Source organism: Taudactylus pleione, unplaced genomic scaffold (genome assembly GCF_031769625.1).
Source record: "Taudactylus pleione unplaced genomic scaffold, aTauple2 ptg000205l, whole genome shotgun sequence".
NCBI lineage: Eukaryota > Metazoa > Chordata > Amphibia > Anura > Myobatrachidae > Taudactylus > Taudactylus pleione.
Window position 1 is genome coordinate 4,389,900 of NW_028284607.1, and position 18,202 is coordinate 4,408,101.

General features: G+C 46.1%; 1 protein-coding gene across 5 annotated transcripts in view; it reads left to right on the forward strand.

The window, feature by feature from the left end:
* CABIN1 (calcineurin binding protein 1) overlaps positions 1 to 18,202 on the forward strand; it is a 242,372-nt gene that overhangs the window by 22,178 nt on the left and 201,992 nt on the right. For all 5 annotated transcript variants that reach the window (XM_088477855.1, XM_088477854.1, XM_088477857.1 and 2 more), the window contains 11 exons: positions 4,466 to 4,600; positions 5,446 to 5,626; positions 5,890 to 6,019; positions 6,946 to 7,095; positions 7,197 to 7,486; positions 7,805 to 7,970; positions 9,109 to 9,242; positions 12,496 to 12,713; positions 14,139 to 14,217; positions 14,365 to 14,552; positions 14,888 to 15,040. In XM_088477855.1, the coding sequence (XP_088333981.1) occupies positions 4,466 to 4,600; positions 5,446 to 5,626; positions 5,890 to 6,019; positions 6,946 to 7,095; positions 7,197 to 7,486; positions 7,805 to 7,970; positions 9,109 to 9,242; positions 12,496 to 12,713; positions 14,139 to 14,217; positions 14,365 to 14,552; positions 14,888 to 15,040 (1,824 nt within the window). The remainder of the gene's footprint in view (positions 1 to 4,465; positions 4,601 to 5,445; positions 5,627 to 5,889; positions 6,020 to 6,945; positions 7,096 to 7,196; positions 7,487 to 7,804; positions 7,971 to 9,108; positions 9,243 to 12,495; positions 12,714 to 14,138; positions 14,218 to 14,364; positions 14,553 to 14,887; positions 15,041 to 18,202) is intronic.

An 18,202-nucleotide genomic window follows, 5' to 3' on the forward strand; every position in this document is an offset into this window, starting at 1 on the left:
TCTGCACACTGACTCTCCAGCAGAGCAGGTGGATAGTGGCAAATTCTCAGAAACTTTGCCACGTTCATAATGAGACGGTCTTACATATAGCCTACTCCTTTCCAGAATCTCCTCGGCAGCAGTAGCGGCTTGCCGCTCCCTGTGGTTGCACTCTTGGAAAGCAGACACAGATTCCATTTGGAATGCTTTGCCTTTTACGGGACAAGTCCTGTTTGGCCCTCGTCTGGACGCAATTGTGGCCCTGCAGGCAGCAGCTACGTCTGCGTGTCTGCCATCGGCTACAGTCCCATCAGGGTCTGGGGCTTTGTCTTTTCGGCCCTGTGAGGCCAGGGTAAGTCTAAAATACAGCTTTCCAAGACAGTCAGTAGCCAGGAAATCTGCTCAGCCATAAGAACAGGCTTGGAGTACAAGACGTCCTACTCCCAAGTTGGACTATAAGCCTTCAGCCTCACGGGACGGGCCTCCTCTCGGGAGCCCCCAGAGTTGGAGGCCGGCTTCTCCAGTTCGCCCAGTGCTGGTGTCTGACTTCCACGGACACTGGGGTAAGAAAAGTATTTTCTTGAATGTATGTCCTCTCCTCCCGGTAAAAGCCTCTCAGACGGTTTTTCATTACAGGTCTTCTGTCAATTCAAGACAAGGCCCTGTAATTTTTGAGGGTGTTACACTCTATGCTCCAGGCAGGAGTTATAGTACCTATTCCGTTGCCCCAAAGGGGAATGAGGTATTACTCCATCCTCTTTCTGGTACAGACACCCATTGGGTCTTACCAGGACATTCTCAACCTCGAATCCTTCAACAAATTCTTAAGGGTTCCTCGGTTCGGGAGGGGGACCCTGCATTCCATCATTCAATGGAGTCTGGGAATTTTGTGGTGTCGTTGGATATATTCAGGGTGACTACCTGAATATCCCTCTTTTCTTAGCACACCAGTGTTTTCCTCAGGTTTGCAGTGGTCGATAAGCATTTCCAGTTTCTGGCATTGCCCCTTGGTCTGGCCTCCGCGCCTCACGGTTTACCAGGGTCATGGTAGTTATGGCAGCCCACCTGCGGATGCAGGGGGTCCGCTTGTTACCCTATCCGAGTGACCTGTTGTTACCACGGTCTCCAGAGATACTTCAGTGCCATATGCAACGGACAATATCTGTGTTGCTACGTTAGGGCTGACTGATAAACTGGAAATGGTCCTCTTTGATTCTTCACAGAGGATGCTCCATATCCCAACATGTGTGGATCTTTGTGATTGAGGAAAAGATCTCTGCATTACAGGCAAAGGTACGCAGTTGCCTGCAGAGTCGCCGAGTGTCTATTCACTTGGCAATGTGGTTCCTGGGTTCCAGGGTGTCGCTGTTCGACATGGTGGAGAGTACCCAGCTTCACTCTAACCCTCTAAAGAACTTGGTCCTCTCCGGATGGGATGGGTTGCCCCATAGGATAAAGTCAATAGGCTTTTCCCGGAGGTTTGTCTCTCTCTGGCCTGGTGGCTGCAGAGAGCTCACCTAAACAAGGGCACCCCCTTTGGGAATGCGGACAGGGTCCTTCTGACGACGGACGCCAGTATCGGTGGCTGGGAAGCAGTGACGGGTCCACACTGGGCAGGTGGACACCAGTAGTTTTTGCGCTTCCCATAACCTTCCGAGAACTCTGAGCAGTATTCAAGGTTCTCCAGCATGCAGGACAGGTCCTCCACAGAAATACCGTGCAGGTACAGTCTGACAACGCCATCATGATGGCTTATATAAGCCACCTAGGAGGTTCCCGAAGTCAGGCGACACTAACAGTGGTGTCCCGAATTCTGGCTTGGGTGGAAGGCTATATACCTGCCGTCATCGGCAGTGTTCATTCAGGAACCCTCAGATGGAAAGCAGGCTTTCTCAGCCGTCAAGACGTGCATTCAGGGAAATGTCCTCTTTATCAGGAGGTGTTCAATCTTCTGGTGAACAAGTGGAGCCTTTCAGAGATGAGACTCTTCTGATAGACGTAGGTAGGTCCAGTGGACCTTCCAAGTTGTGTACCTCGTCCCTCCGTTATCCCTTCTTCCTCCAGTAATAGCAAGAAGGAGGCACGCTCCTGCTGATAGCTCCAGCGTAGGCCAGATGGCACTATTACTCAGATCTTCGGAGCCTTTCAGTTAACACTCCGAAGCTGTTGCCTCTACGCCCGGACCTGTTGTCTCAGGATCCTGGCTGATACCCAGACCTGGGTTGTCTGTCCTTGACGGTGTGGCGGTGGAGACTGCCCTCTTAAGGTCTAGGAGTTTTTCCAGCTCTATAGTTAACAGGGGCTCTGTCCATGCTAAGAGCTCGGAAGTTTTTATCTGCAAGAATTTACCATTAGGTATGGTATACTTTCTTTCAGTTGTGTCGCCCTAGAGGCTAGGCTCCTCGAGTATTCCGGATATCCAGAGGTTGGCTTTCCTACAGGTGGGCTTAGATAACTGTCTTCGCCTTGCTTATCTGAAGGTGCAGGTTTCTGCCCTGTTAGTATGGTTTCAGTGTAGGATTGCTACTCTTCCTGATGTCCGCACCGTTGTGCAGGGTGTACGTTATATTCAGCATCCCTTTGTTCCACCTGTGGCTCCTTGGGATTTGGCTGTGGTCCTTAGGGCTCTCTGAGGACCGCCATTTGATCCACTGGGCTCAGTGGATTTCAAATGGCTTACGGCTAGGACTGTATTCCTTCTGGCTCTTAATTTGGCCAGTAGGATCTCAGAATGGGAGGCTCTGTCATGTAGACCTCCTTTCTGGTTTCCATAAAAAGGGTTGGCCTGCCACTACGCTAGCTTTGGCAGGATGGATTCACAGGTCTTCCTGTTCCATCCTCTTCCACTAGGTCTGTGGGTCCTTCGTGGGCAGCTCGACGTGGCGCCTCAGCGGTGATTGGCAGCCACGTGGTCATCTGTCCATATTTTTGTAAGGTATTATGCTTTTGATACCTTCGCCTCTCAGGATGCTTCCTTTCGGCAGCGGATTCTCCTTACAGCACAGGAGCGTCCCCACCCTTAAAGGATACTGCTTTGGGACATCCCCGAGGTTTCCTGTGGATACCCTATGGACCCTGAAGTAGAAAATATGAGATATGGTAAGAACTTACCCTTGTTATCTCTATTTCTACGAAGTCCATAGGGTTCCACAGGACTCCCGCCCTGTCGCACCTGTACTGCAGATGGGCTTTGATCTGGTCACCGGTTTCTCCGTCTCCTTCGGGTGAGAATGTGATTCTTGTGTGTTCCAGACTGTCTTCTCTCTCTTTTTTGCTCCTGCTCTGGCCTATGGCTTGTTACGAAACTGAGTGGCCTGAGGCTCGGGGGCGGGGTATAGGAGAGGGACCCCAGTGCATCCTGGGAGGCTGAAAATTTAACTCTGTGGTGCCTGGATGTCTGCCGCCATTGCCTATACCCAAGGTATCCTGTGGAACCCTATGGACTTCGTAGAAATAGAGATAACAAGGGTAAGTTCTTACCATATCTCATATTGTCTCCTGGCTCACGACACTTGATCCTCAGCTCTTGCCTTTCCGTTGAACCTCTGGTTCTTGGCGGTCCCTGTTCGGTTGGCATGTTCTTCGCGCTTCCCAACCAGGAGGTTGGCTTTGGGACGTCGCCACTGTCTTGAACTCCAGTGTCCCCTAGTGGATGAAGGAGAAAACAGGATTTTGGTACTTACCGATAAATCCCTTTCTCCGATTCCACAGGGGACACTGGACGCCCGCCCAGCGCTGCATACATGCCAGTTGTTTGGTTCCTTCTATGGTTGTGTGACTGCATGATTCCCTGCAGTGGTTTCCTCTGTTCTCCTTCAGTCGGTCTTGTTCCGTTCTGTGGTCTTCTCCTTCTCCTCATTTTCCTGTTGTCCTCCTTCTCTTCTCGGGCTCAGTTCTTAAACTGGGGCTGATGGGGCATAGAGGGGGAGGAGCCAGTCACACTTCTAAATTATTTAAGGTGCCAGGCTCTACTCTACCACCGTCTATACCCCACTGTCTTGAACTCCAGTGTCCCCTGTGGAATCGGAGAAAGGGATTTATCGGTAAGTACCAAAATCCTGTTTTCCGCGTACACGAATAGTCTTTGCAATTGAATATGGCCAAAAGTTTCCGCCTGGCGAAATGACGTTATCCGCAATACTTTTTTGCGGATAACGACTTTTCGCCGCTAATTGAATACAGCCCTCAGTATGTATATCATGTAACAACTGGTGTTGGTTATGGATCCATGTGAAAAAACAATCTTCACATGATACCAAATGGATAAGGATCCATGAATGGAGGAAAATAGTGCTATATACATGAACCATCATTCATTTATTAGAAATGCTTTCTCCTGTGGGTAGATGTTGGCATATGCTGTGTTCTCACTTTGCACTGGAGTCCTGCAAATACACATATATATAGCCGTGCTGTTCTCCATAGGGGTAAGTCACGCAGCATCCCTGGTCTGTGAGCCAATCAATAGAAAATCTTATATTTTCAGGCTGTTCCCTTGAGTGATGAAAAGGAAGGCCTAAAGCATCCCGGCTTAATGCTGAAGTATTCAACATATAAGAACTTGGGACAACTTGCATCCAAACGGGATGATCTGGAGACTGCAATGAAATACAACCTTGAGGTAACATCCTGCATTGTAATCATAATGAGCAATAGTGAAGTGCTTCTTTTTCACTCATCAGTTTTGCTGCCCAATTTGATAGTTCCAGAGCAAAAGGATCTGCAATCCCAATCAACATTTCATCAGAATATATTAGATTGTTGATTAAGATTTCCAGAAAAGGGGCCAATCAAAGTGTTATTCCATCGTGTGCAGTTACTGACCATCTGCACTTACTGGACACAATAATTCAGTTATTTAGCCTGGATGTCAGGATACTGAATCCATTCAGTTTGACCACCCATGTGTCTTGACAAATTAAACACGGACTCTGTTAAATACAACACTCAAGTGTCTCGACCTGTGTGTTTATGGGCACTCTATGGGGTCTATTTACTAAGCCTTTGGTGGAGATAAAGTACCAGCCAATCAGCTTCTAACTGCCATGTCACAGGCTGTGTTTGAAAAATGACAGGAGCTGATTGGTTGGTACCTTATCTCCGTCCACTTTATCTCCATATGACCCTATGGGGTCTATTTACTTAGCAGTGTTAGGAGACAGAGTGAAAAGTGATAAGGTGCCAGCCAATCAGCTACTAAGTGCCATCTCACAGGCTGTGTTTGAAAAATGACCGTTGGGAGCTGATTGGCTGGCACCTTATCACTTTTCACTCTGTCTCCTAACACTGCTTAGTAAATAGACCCCTATATCTCTTAACCAAATTGTATCTTCAAACTGTACTGTCTACTCTTCTATTAAAGGAGTTCAACTAAACTAGAATGTAAATGGTCAACCACATTTTAGCTTTTATTAATACACATTTATGAAAGGCATTATATATTGTTACTTCCTTTGTTCTTGTCAGGCCGTCATGTTGGACTCTACTGACGTTAATCTGTGGTACAAGATTGGTCGGCTGGCTCTTCGCCTAGTGCGCATTCCACTGGCAAGGCATGCATTCGAAGAAGGACTTCAGTGTAACCCCGATCACTGGCCATGCCTGGATAACTTGGTCACTGTACTGTATACAATCGGTGATTATGGCAGTAAGTAATTACAACACGTGGTAAAAGTACAATTGGAGACTGTTTGAAGAGAGGGTAGGCAGAATAAGGTAGTGCAGTTAAACAGTTGTTTGACGATACAGCCACTAACGATGGAAGGATGCCTGTGCAGTTGATTGCATTGCAGGTAAAGGTACAGTATACCAAGCGGCAATCTGGAGGAAAAAAATAACTACACAATGCATTGCCTGTGAATAGGTTTAATATCCTTAACGGCAATGATTTATGGTTTGCTCTGTTCACAGACTGCCTGTACTTTATCTGCAAGGCTTTAGAAAGAGACTGTCGTTACAGCAAAGGTTTGGTACTGAAAGAGAAGATCTTTGAGGAGCAACCCTGCCTTAGGAAAGACTCTTTCCGCATGTTCCTAAAATGGTGGGTTTAAACTTAAATATAACACTTCATAGTACACTGTCAAGGGGTGACTTATTATTAGTAGTGTATTACGCAATAGAGCTTTAGAAAGAAGTTTCAACATTTGACATGTTATTCCCTGATCAGCTATGGCTTTTTGTATATTAATAAGCATGTGCGTTCCACGCTGGAATGCTTTCGGGTAAGTAAGTCTGTATTTGTACCAACTCTTTTCGGTGTGAGTATGACTTCCTCAGGGTATTTGTGCTTACGCCTCACTTTTATGACTACACACAACAGTAGCTGATCTGAGAAGTGCATGTTTTGGTGCCTTTGAATGTTAATGCTTATTTTTATTGCTCTCCATTGCTATATACACATTTATTGATACCAGTGCACAGCAATGTTTACAACCCCAGTCTGAGTTGCAGCTGATAGTCCCCGTGCCACTAGTACAGAGTCTATAACTTTATTAAGAATGGTATTTGAATAAGTAGATGGGTGGATGTACCTATACCTTGTAATATGCCAGTGCTCCAATTTGTAGCATAGTTTCCACAAGTGGCAAGCTTGATGGATAGATTAGTTTTTCTACATGTTAGGACATATATAGAGGTTAATGGGTTTGTAATGTTTATACTTTAACCCAAACCCTTATAACAGCTATTCATCACAAGTGTCATTCATGGTTAGGTGTCTAATTCTCATTCTTTACATACCTTACTCTTCTTACTACAAATCCCTCTCTACCCACCAGCTATACAAAGATTTAGATAGAGAACGTGCAGGAAGAGAGAGCGGAATTAAACAGAAGGAGAGTTGGCCAGCAATACTGAAATATACCACTCTCATAGGACAAAGCATAGAGACAGTAATGTGTAGCCTTATATTGCCAGAGACATTGTAATGGTCACAATGTGTTTCCCTGCTATTCCTATACTGTTCAGTGACATGTCCATTCATGAAGTGCATGTAAGTGAGGAGGAGGCTAACAGAATTATGGATGAAGCGTTAGACTTGCGTAGGAAGAGACAAGCTTTGAATGTAAAAAAGCAGGAGCCTGATTTAAAGCTGGTTCATCCACTCCCGTTTTTAACGTGAGTATAATATTTTAATTGGCAGATTTTATATTGTTTATAAAATCAATAAGTGTGGTGTGCAGTGTGATAGTATCTACTCTTTGTTTTTTTTTGCCCAGGTGGAAGTGTCTAGGTGAAAGTTTGCTGGCTACGTACCGTCACCTTACATCCTGTGAACCCCCTCGTCCTAGTTTGGGGAAAAGGCTTGACCTCACAGACTACAAAGATCCAGAGCACCTGCTTCATGTTTCCCAGTCCTCCTCCTCTCCTACAAACAAAGCTTCAGACACACCCAGCAGCTCAACCCCACCAACACCATCTGTGCCAGTAACCGAGCCATTCCCTGCACTTTCCTCTACTAGCCCTGTAGTGTCTTCCCAAAACATTACTGATTCCTCTACTCCACAAGGTGAGAGAGACGCACAATGAAAAGCAGTAAAGTGTGGCAATAGTGCATGAAATAGGAGGCAAGCTCACGTCTATGGGCCCATGCAGAGTTCTATTTTATACATTTCTTGTGTAAAAATGAATACTGGATACCAAGAAAAGATACGTCTAGAAACTTTGTGTTGGCTTATATATGCTTTTATTCTGTTTTATATTTGTATCTTCTGTGAATTAATAATGTGAATCATTTTCCTGATAATTTCCTGTGTGTTTGGAATTGTTTGGCCTGATAGTCCAATAGAGTCACCTTACTGACGGTTGCATTTTGGTTTTACATCAGATCAGCCCACTGGAGACAAGACCAAGAAGGGTGTTAAGAGGAAGAGGATATGTGAGGATGCAGGGGAGACGGCCAAGAGGCGCTCTGCCCGTGTACGCAACACCAAGTGTAAGAAGGAGGAAAGAATTGATTTTCAAGAGTTGCTGCTGAAATTCTTGCCATCCAGGTACAAATTGTTTTATATGGTAATAACCTGCCTCACACAATGTATAATAAGGTGAGCGGGTTTGGTGTGCACAGAAGTACATTTATAAATGGTTTTGGTGCTGGTTACCACAGGCATCAGCCACATTGCTTTGGTGCTGTCCTGTCTCATCTAGGCAGTTCATCTTTATTCCTACAAACCTCAGGCACTATTTGGGCTTGGGAGTCTTTCAGATTAGTCAGAGCGTTATGTCTGTTCCCTGCTGTGCTGGTCTTTGCTGAAACATCACTCACGGACTGTGTGCCAGCTGCACAGTAACATCATTCCCCTGCTGTAAGAGAATAGTTGCTGCCACTACCAGGCTCATATCTGGCACCTGAGGACATACTGTATGTGTAACTGCTGGGACACCTATTTTTCTGGATAATCTGGCTGCATCATCCTGACCACTTACTATGGATCAGGCCTGCTGGTTAGCCAGCAAAATACCAACAGGGAGAGGTATCTGCCTGGAAACCGGTGTATGCTCACTCAGGAACAATACAGAATTGTTATTCTTAGTGATGATGATCTTATAGGAGCTGTTATACACACCAGCACTTAAAGTAAATGGTGGTGTTATACACTTTACATTGGGCTTATTTTTAATACAATTTTTGCACAAACGTGCTGTTGGGGAGGGGGAGGTATACTTCCCCAGTTTCTTTGGTTAATCCAGGCAGATTCCTTTATCAATCATGGAAATCAGTCTGGATGATGCTTTTGCTTTAACATTATACTCCGTGTGGGTGGGAAGAAAGGGAGAGTGGTCTCACTGCTGCCTGCACATACATAGCCCTGTCTCCACCCTGGCTCCACTAAGTCAGGGCCGGAATTATAGTCTTTAATTATCTCTCCCACACTGTCTTCCATGATCTCCCTGCTGCCACTGCTGATGGTTTTAGGACTCCCAGGAAGCAGTGGGTCCCCTGTATTCCTTTAAATCTAGTAAATGCCATAAGCAGTCCCTCTGCTGAGACCTTCCCTCCACTAGACTATCATGGATGATGCATTTGCTGCATCTACTATGTATGTGTTTACATACCGAGCAGGGGTTTGAACCTTTTCCCATGATCTAATTGAAAACGGTGACAAATTCTATTGCTTGTGTGCCCTCCAGGCTCCGTAAATCTGACTCTGAGGAAGAGGAGGATTCCTTTGGCAACTATGATATGCAGACTGACCTAAAACAAGAGCAATTCTCAGATGGTGATCTTGTAATGTCTTTCGATTCCACTACATTCACGGAATCAGGTTAGTGCAAAAATAATGTCATTGTTCTTTAGACAAAGCTTGTTCTTGTGAATTAATAATACTGATAACTGAGATGAATTTGAATTTGTTTCTTATGATGTGAACTTTGCCAATTCTTGCTGCATTCTTATAGCCAAGTCTACAGAATGTGTGTGCTGAAGAGATCGATCATACCCTACTCTCACTAAAAGGGGTCTCCCGGCTAAAAAAAGATATAAAAAAAATAAATTAAAAGCGATAAAATGTATTAAATGCTTGGTCAAAGGCATCTTATTAGATGTAGATTTGTGCCTGAACCCTACACCAATGTAGGCACAAACATGTATTTGATATCCTTATACCCTGGAGAACTAGGGCCTGATTCATTACCGATCACAACTGCGATTACGCACGCAGATGGCCGATTGTTGTGTACTGCGTATTCATCGCAGAGTGATTAACAGGAAGTTATCGTTTGGGGGTGGTGACGGGGGGTGGTCGGCAAAACGCAGGCGTGCCAGTGCGTTTGAACGCTGTTACAGGGGCATGCATAAATTGGCCACTGTGATGCCATACGCAGCTTAAACTTTCACTGCGTGCTATGAGGTTAGCAAATTCTGAGTAAGGTCAGACCTTGTGCAAGTGTGCATGAGGCTCCGATGGTTCTCGATGTTACCGATGGTTTCGCAGACTTGCAAAGTATTACCAGATGTGTGTAAGGGGATGTGGGCATCTTTATGTTGGGCTGCGAGGGCATAGCTATCGCAGACATTGGCATATTTTCGCCGTGGGACTGTGTGCGTAATCGCAGTTGCGATCTGTAATGAATCGTGCCCCTACTTGTTGACATTATGGGGTAATAATTTCAGATATCACTGTGATGCAAAAGTAATTAGGGGGAGTTTGTATTCTGAATGAATGGTGTAAGAAAACATTGCAAATGAAATGCATGGATTTAATATTTGGATAAGAACATAAATAGAAGTTGACGAGGTCTACAACTAGCACAGGTGCTCTTTTGTTGGATACTCATTTGTAAAACTTTTCTTCATCTATGATTATGACATGTTATTGGAAATGGTACAGGACCTCTGTGCCATGTAAAGTAGCAGAAGGGTTACCGTCATAGTGTCTACTGGGTGGGCAGAGCGACATTCTTGCAGACTGTTTGTCTGAGCAGACCAAGCCAGTTTCCTCTTCTGAACTACCACCTCAATCCCTGACCTTTTCTACTACTGGCAAATACAAAAGGACTAAAACTGAGAATAAGACATCATCTGACTGTGGGCGGTATTCAATTGTTTCGCCCACTTACGCGCCCGACAGGATCTATTCACTTATTGCTCCTGTCGGGCGCGATCAGTTGCCGGCGCACCATTTCATCTCACAGCCCCAGGGGGGTGCGAACTGAAATGGAGGAAAAGTGACCTGTTTGGGCGCCCAAACAGAACTTTTCGCGGTCGCGCCCAGCACTTTGGTCGGAGGTAGCCATTTTACCCGGCTAAACCCGACCACTATTGGCGTGATGAGCCAAAAATGGGCATCAATTGAATAGCGCCCTGCGATCTCCTGTCCCTTTAGAAAGGAGATCCAGTGAAAGCAATTGAATACCGCCCTGTGTTGCTTCCAAGCATTAAGTCAGAGGGGCTGATAAGCGGAGACTACTGATGCTGAAATATGCATTTTTTTAAACTAGAGTTAAGAATGGTCTAAAAATGTTTATTCATACCAAGAGCTAAGGCATTTAGAATAGTTATGGCCTTAGACAATTGCGCTTTAAGCGTGCCCGCCTGAAGTGGAATCTCCAGTATAGTTTAATCTTCTCTTTGTAAGATGTAGAATGCCTGCAACCTTTGTGTAACCTGGAATATACACCTGGGTTTGGTCCACGCATTGTGCTACAGTTCTTCTAATTATGGAGAAGGAACAGGAAGTACCTTCTTCTTCTTAAAAAAAAAACTTACTGCCAGACTCCACCGACTCTTCTCTGTCAAGGAGGTGCAATACCTGGCAAACCGCCCACGTTTACTCAACATCCTTATGACGTTAAATCAGGAAGGATTCTCAATGTCAGATTCTTCCACTGCCTCATATTCTCCTCTTTGAAGGAGCACTCAGAATCAGACTCTCCCCTAGGACTAGACCAAGACTGAACTTTGATGATTACATCAGTTAGCCATTGAGAAGATCTGAAGAGGAGGAAACTTTTATAAGACTATGAACCAACTAAGTCAAGCAATGTGCCCTGCTGAGCCATGGCCGAAGGCACAGAGGTGCATGGGGTAATTTGCTGAAGATTCTGCGACAGAGGCAGAAGGATGGGCCCTTTCACCTACAACTAGGGGATGAGTAGCAATCTGTGTAAGGTCAGAAATAGGCTGTGCTAGATTTTTTTGCCCAAACTGGCTCTACCAAACAACATGCAACCGGTAATTGTGCACTTTGCAAATTGTGCATAAGGCATCTGTGATTGACCCTTGTCCACTTAGCAGAACACTTTATGCAAGTAAAAAAGTCCCAGATGATGCTTCTCCAGTCCTAGCTCCAGTGGCATCACTTTACCTGTGGGACACCCAGTGCGAACTCCTCCTGGGCAGCTAGTAGATTGCGCGGCAAAGCCGTGTGCTGGTAAAAGGGGGTGTGTCCTTGTGGAGGGCATGGCACTGCGACACGAACCCATGGTTAAATCGCTCCAGTGGTCCAGAAGGTACAGACTGCTCCCAGGGACCAGTAAGGTCACAGTCTGGCTCCCTCATTCTTTTTTTTAATGCTACAGTGCAGCACCTGGCTCCTGTCATCCTTGTGGGTGACACACAGGTGCAGCCCTATCTTATTTACTTAATTGTGTATAGTAGAGATACATTTTTATATTCTAGGTATATTTTTGGATGTCCTCAAATTTCACATATATTGTATTCACAGGAAAGTAAATTGATTCTTCATGAAAATTGTTCGCTCTCTGTTAGTATCTTGATTAGACAAATGTAAGGAAGTTTGATTGTGCTATGTTTATTTAAAAAAAAAAAAAAAAAAATTACACTTGAGGTTAGAACAATGGGTTTCAAGAAGAAAAAACAAATGGAATATACATGGGGTAACTTTTGACGTATACACAAGAAAATGATACACAAGAAACCTAACAATTACCTAACAAATAAATCTGTTAGATGTGATGCTTGAACGGAGATGATAGCATAATAAACACCATGCTTGGCACTTTCTGACTCTTTGTGTATTCCTCTCTGTCCTCATCCCATGCGTGCTGCCATTATAGAGAAGCATGATGTGCATCAGTTCTTGCTGGATAATCTAACAAACGGGGGAATCTTGGAACTTCTGATGAGGTACCTGAAAGTGATTGCCCAGAAGTTCATGGTGAAGTGGCCCTCCGGTCTGGTGGAAGTAGTGCTCAATATACATGCTAGCTGGAGGAAACACAGCAATGGTCTGCCCAATCCTCTGCTGAGGGATTGCAAGGACCAGCACATACGGGTAAGAAGAGAAATAATTTATCTATTTTAGTCCGTGTTTGGTTTCACTGATGATCTAATCAAATGTTGTAATTTCAAGCTTTTCTATTTTAACTAAAAGTCAGTTTGGTATAGTAATTACACTTAATGTGTATGTTTCTTTGTGGTGGTGAAGTAATGAGTAGGATGTCATGTCATAGTATAGTCTGCTTAGAATGACATTCACAATCAAATGATCGATAATAAATGCTTAACAACTTACATATTTTAAAATATCCTGGCATGAAATAACGTTGATCAGAGAGGCGTCATTAGAGCTAACAGCTCTGCAACCAGATCACCTAAAGGGAATATTTCTGCCCAGAATGAGAGGAAGTTTAGCCTCCCAAATGGACAGGCACGCCTGCGTTTCTCCAGCCACTCCCCCGTCACCACCCCCAAATGATCAAAGCCTGTCACTCACTCTGTGATGGATTCCTAGCTGCGTAGGTGATCGCAGTGCAAATGCAATGCTAACTCACGAACTCACACATGCACAGTACGCATCATCGGCCGATCTGCGTCCGCTGTTGCAGTTGCGATCCGTAATGAATCAGGCCCTCTGTCTTGTAGGTCTCTCTTAATCATTTACCATGAAAACAGGGCTGCTCTTCCGAGACCACTTTTGGCAGTAAGGAAGGTGTGGTTCTAAGTACTATCTAAGTCAGTATGGATTAGTGTTTAGAGGAATCGCTCTCTCTTCATTCTCTGGATATTAAGGCATTATGGACCTATGGGTCTGATTCAGAATGGACGGAACTGCAGAATTGCACACATGCGGCTGTGCAATTCCATCCATCTAAAATGCTAATACTGCAGGAGGCGTCTGTAGGAAACTGACACCTCCTTGCTGCATCTGCGATCCCAGCACTGCGACCGATGTCGTAACATGGGATCATCATTGTAACCATCGCTCCTTTGGTCAGTATGCGGAGGCTGAAGCTTACCGCAGCCTGGCCGATTCCTGGTCACTTGCGAGACCAGGACATCTGCTTTCACCGATGCAGACCCTGCCCTCGTCCCTCGCCGGAAAATAGGGTTCACACACTCCATTTCTGGGGACGGAGACCAGCCACACCCTTCCCCCGACCCTCAAACCATTGGGTTAGTATACATCTCTGAATAAGGCCCTATGTCCATTGGACCAGGAGATCTATACTCCAGGTTCTGTTCTTTGAGCCTTAGTTAACAATTAAATTAATGTAGTGTTTGGCAGCAAATGGGAGTATAGGGAGTTAGGAGCTTCAGCCTGTAAATTTAATGTGCCCAATCTCCTGCTACTGCTCTCTATAACCCATAGTGTCCAGTATCCTCCAATGGACTGATGGAAAGTGAGTTTAGTTGCTGTTTACTTTCATGTTGTTTGAATATCTTATTCTTCTTATTCTGTTTTACCGTGTTGTTCCAGGACATGATGGTTATGAGTCTGACATGCATGGAGCTCCAGCTTGACCAATGGCTTCTGGCCAAAGTGAAGAATGGTACAGGTACTCATGGAATATCATGTCCTAAAATATTGGTCTTGAGCAGGTTTCACCTGTCATGTTTTTCCTCTGATGTCCATTAGCTGTGTTTATATTCTTCTCTTATTTCTATTTTGCAAACCAACATTAACCGTAGCATCTTGTCTGTAGTTTCTCCTCGGAAGTGTCCTCCTGGACTCCCTGTGGAGTGCTTTGGACCAGACTTTCCTGGCACTCACTTTTTGGAGGATCAGATGATGTTGGGCTTTGCAGGCTCTCAACATGACCTATTTCCAGATGGTTGGCTGAATTATGTAGTGAGGGTGTACTGGCTGAAGGCACGGTTCTTGGCTCTGCAGGTCAGTTGGCTGACTGAAGTCAGCTGTGATTACTCATATTTTATTGTTATGAGGCTGATTTACAATGCTGTTTCTATGTGAGCAGTGCACAATGGTAATTTTCTTCATGATGTGACTTGTCAGTGTAGTCCGTTATCTGTTTATAACATATAAATGATACTTTTCATTACATTCACATATGGAATAAGAAACAGTAGAGCATAGACCAGTATAATGAGGCTAGTCATTTTCATAATTGTATTCATTATAACTGTTATACAGTATTATGTCTGCTGTTTATTTTTCTTTTCTTCAAAATAAAACTCCCTCCTTCTCTCTCTCTCTTTTCTATTCAGGGGGACATGGAGCAAGCTGTAGAAAACTTTGACATCTGTACTGACCTCCTACAAAGCCCCCAGGCTACAGATTATAGACTGAAAGAAAATAAAGATGTGGCTGTAATCCGACTACCCAACCTGCAGTTGGATTCTACAGTGTCTGTGGAGGAGGTTAGCTCTCACTCTCTCATCTACATCAGTTGTAACGTACAGTGAGCAGTGGTTATAATTAGTAAATACAAGCACTAAGAAGCGCACTTGTGAAGCCATATGTCTGCAGCTTGACTTCACTAGAGCCCTGCTGTCAGTGTAATGCTAAATAGTGATGGTGTCTGCTAAAGTCAACTGTGTGAAAGGTAAAGCCAAAACCCTAATGCAGCTGTCTACTCAATATGTGCTGCTTATTACTATATGTACTATTTCTGGTAAGAGGAGTCAATGTTTTCAGTATCTGTGTCCAATGCTGCGTTTGTGTCATTGATCGTGCTCAGCTAAAAAAATTGTGGGTCCCAGGGACCCCTCACTTTAACAAATTGGAATCCTACTCCAGAGTTTCAGGGTCCCATCACATATTATGCTTTTGAGCTCGCCATATACAGTAGCATGAGGCCACCCCACATGCCCTACACACAGATCATGGGAAGTCACTCATATTACAGTACGGAGAAGGCTTATAATTACATTGCCTTGATCTTACATGGCCAACAGGTGCAGTGCTGTGGGCAGAGAGGGGGTGAGGACAGGCAGCAGTTGGAACAGTACTGGGGGCAGGTATCAGTTGGGGTAGAGGAGGTTAAGTGTAGGAAGCAGTTGGGATAGAGCTGGGGGTAGAGGGGGTTAAGGGCAGACAGTGCTGTAGGTAGGGAGGGGAAGGCAGCATTTGGAACAGTGCTGGGCACAAGTAACAGTTTGAGTAGAGGGGTGTAAGGGCAGGGAGCAGTTGGTGCAGGATGGGGGTAGAGGGGGGTAAGAGCATGTTGCAGTTGGGGTAGGAAGGGGGTTAAGTGTAGATAGCAGTTGGATCAGTACTGGGGGGCAAAGAGGGAGTTAGGGGTACGTTATGCTGGGGATAGGGTGGGGATAAGTATAGATAGCTGGGGTAGTACTAGGGGGCAAAGAGGGGGTTAGGGGCATGCAGCACTGGAAGTAGGGAGGATAGAAAGGTAAATAGCAGCTGGGTACTAGGGGACAAGGAGAGGTTTAGGGGCATGTAGTGATGGGGATAAGGGTAGATAGCTGGGGCAGTACTAGGGGGTAAGGAAGGGGTTAGGGGCACACAGTACTGGAAGTAGGGAGGGGATAAGGGTAGATAGCAGATGGGGCAGTACTAGGGGGCAAGGAGGGTATTAGAAGCATGCAGTGCTGGGGATAGGACAGGGATAAGGGTATATAGCAGCTGGGCAGTACTGGGAGTTAAGTGAGTTAGGAGCAGGCAGTGCTAGGGGTAAGGAGGGGATAAGGGTAAATAGCAGCTGGGGCAGTACTGGGGGTAAGGAGGGGTTTAGGGGCAGGCAAATGCTGGGGGTAGGAAAGAGGTAAGGTGCTAACTGATTATGAACACTAACAGTCCTGAGGGACTACCCTTCCGGATCCCCCTGCGCGCATGCCACATTGATTAATTGCAGAGTATTAGCCTCTGCGGCACCCCCATCCTGTTTGTATTCTTAACTGAAATGCACCAAAACACACCCCCTCCCACCTTTCCTCCTGCCCGCCATTCGCTTAATAACACTTACTTTGTTCCAGGTCAGAGAATGCAGGAACGTGTAGCGTGACACCTATTCTTCTACTAAGCTCATGTAGCCGCCTGTATAATGCCAGAGCCGCCTTCATGCCGGGGGCGGTATCTAATAATGCTTACCGCCGCGGTCTAGGCTCTGAATTGAAACCCGATCAAGTCACTGCTGCAAATTCAGAGCCTAGACCACAGCGGTAAGCATTAATACATCCCGCCCTGGGTGTGCCAGCCTTCTATGCTTGGGTCGCCTTCATACTCAATACTCTGTCTGAAGCCATCTGTCCCTATAGCGCCGAGTGCCGGGTCCCGCAGCTGCTGTATCTTGGAAGGGTGCCAAAGTACTGGATCCTCCACTTTAATAGTCCTCCCTGCGGAATGGGTATGAAATACCGCCGGCCGCATGGCCAGCGGTTTGATTCCCGTCAGCGGCAGCCCGACAGGAGCAGAGTGCGACGCAGCGGAAGCCCGACAGGAGCAGAGTGCGACGCAGCGGAAGCCCGACAGCGCTGGAAATCCCGATCGTGGATAGGTAAGTATCCACTAACCTAACCCCCCTAACCCTCCTTAGGGGTGCCTAACCCTAACTTCCCCCCCCAAGTCCCTAACCCTAATCCCCCCTCTAAGTGCCTAACCCTAACCACCCCCTTCCCTGCTACCTAAACCTAAGTCCCCCGGGGGGGTGCCTAACCCTAACCCTCCCTCCCTCCCCCTAGCCTAACCCTAAGTCCCCCCCCCGGGGGGGTGCCTAACCCTAAGTCCCCCCCGGGAGCCCTAAACCTAACCCTCTCCCCCGCGGCTGTCCGCTCGCCGCGCCCGGCATCACTACAATCGTGATGCCGGCATCGGGGAAATGCGGGCGTCTACATCTAGACGCCCGGCATTTCACCCTTGCCGTGATAAGACAGTCGGGAAGCCGGCTGCCGGTATATAGGCTTCCCGATTGCTTCCCCTCCCTGCCATAGGCAAAACTAGAGATCTGGTAATGGGTGGTCCCAGTTTTAGCATATTATGTATATATAATCTAGAGTTGCAGTGGGGCTGGGTGACTGTTAGAGAAAAGGGAACTTTTGTGCGTGCCTAGAGCGCGCTCCCCCAGAAGAGGTGTGGGGTCACTCAAATAGGGGGCATGGTTTTAAGACGCACTCTTCACATTCCACAGCGCTTTACAGAGAATATTTGGCCATTCACATCAGTTCTTGCCCCAGTGGAGCTTACCATCTATATTCTATATATCTATACATGCACGCACATATACATTAGGGTTCATTTTAGCTAGGAGCCAATTAACCTACCAGTATATTTTTGTAATGTGGGAGAAAACCAGAGGAAGCCCACGCAAGCACAAGGAGACTATACAAACTCCACACACTTCGGGCCATAGTGGGAATCAAACCCATAACCTCAGTGCAGAAAATGGGTAATGGTGTAGTGGTGCACAACCTTGCATCACAGGTAAGGGAGGAGGGGTTGAGTGGTGCACTGCCTAGCATCACAAGGGGGTGAGAGAGGCACAGCCTGGCATTGCAGGGGGTGAGGGAAGCATCGTGGTGCACCTCCTGGTCTTCCTAGGGGTGGGGGGGTGGCACAGCTGGTAC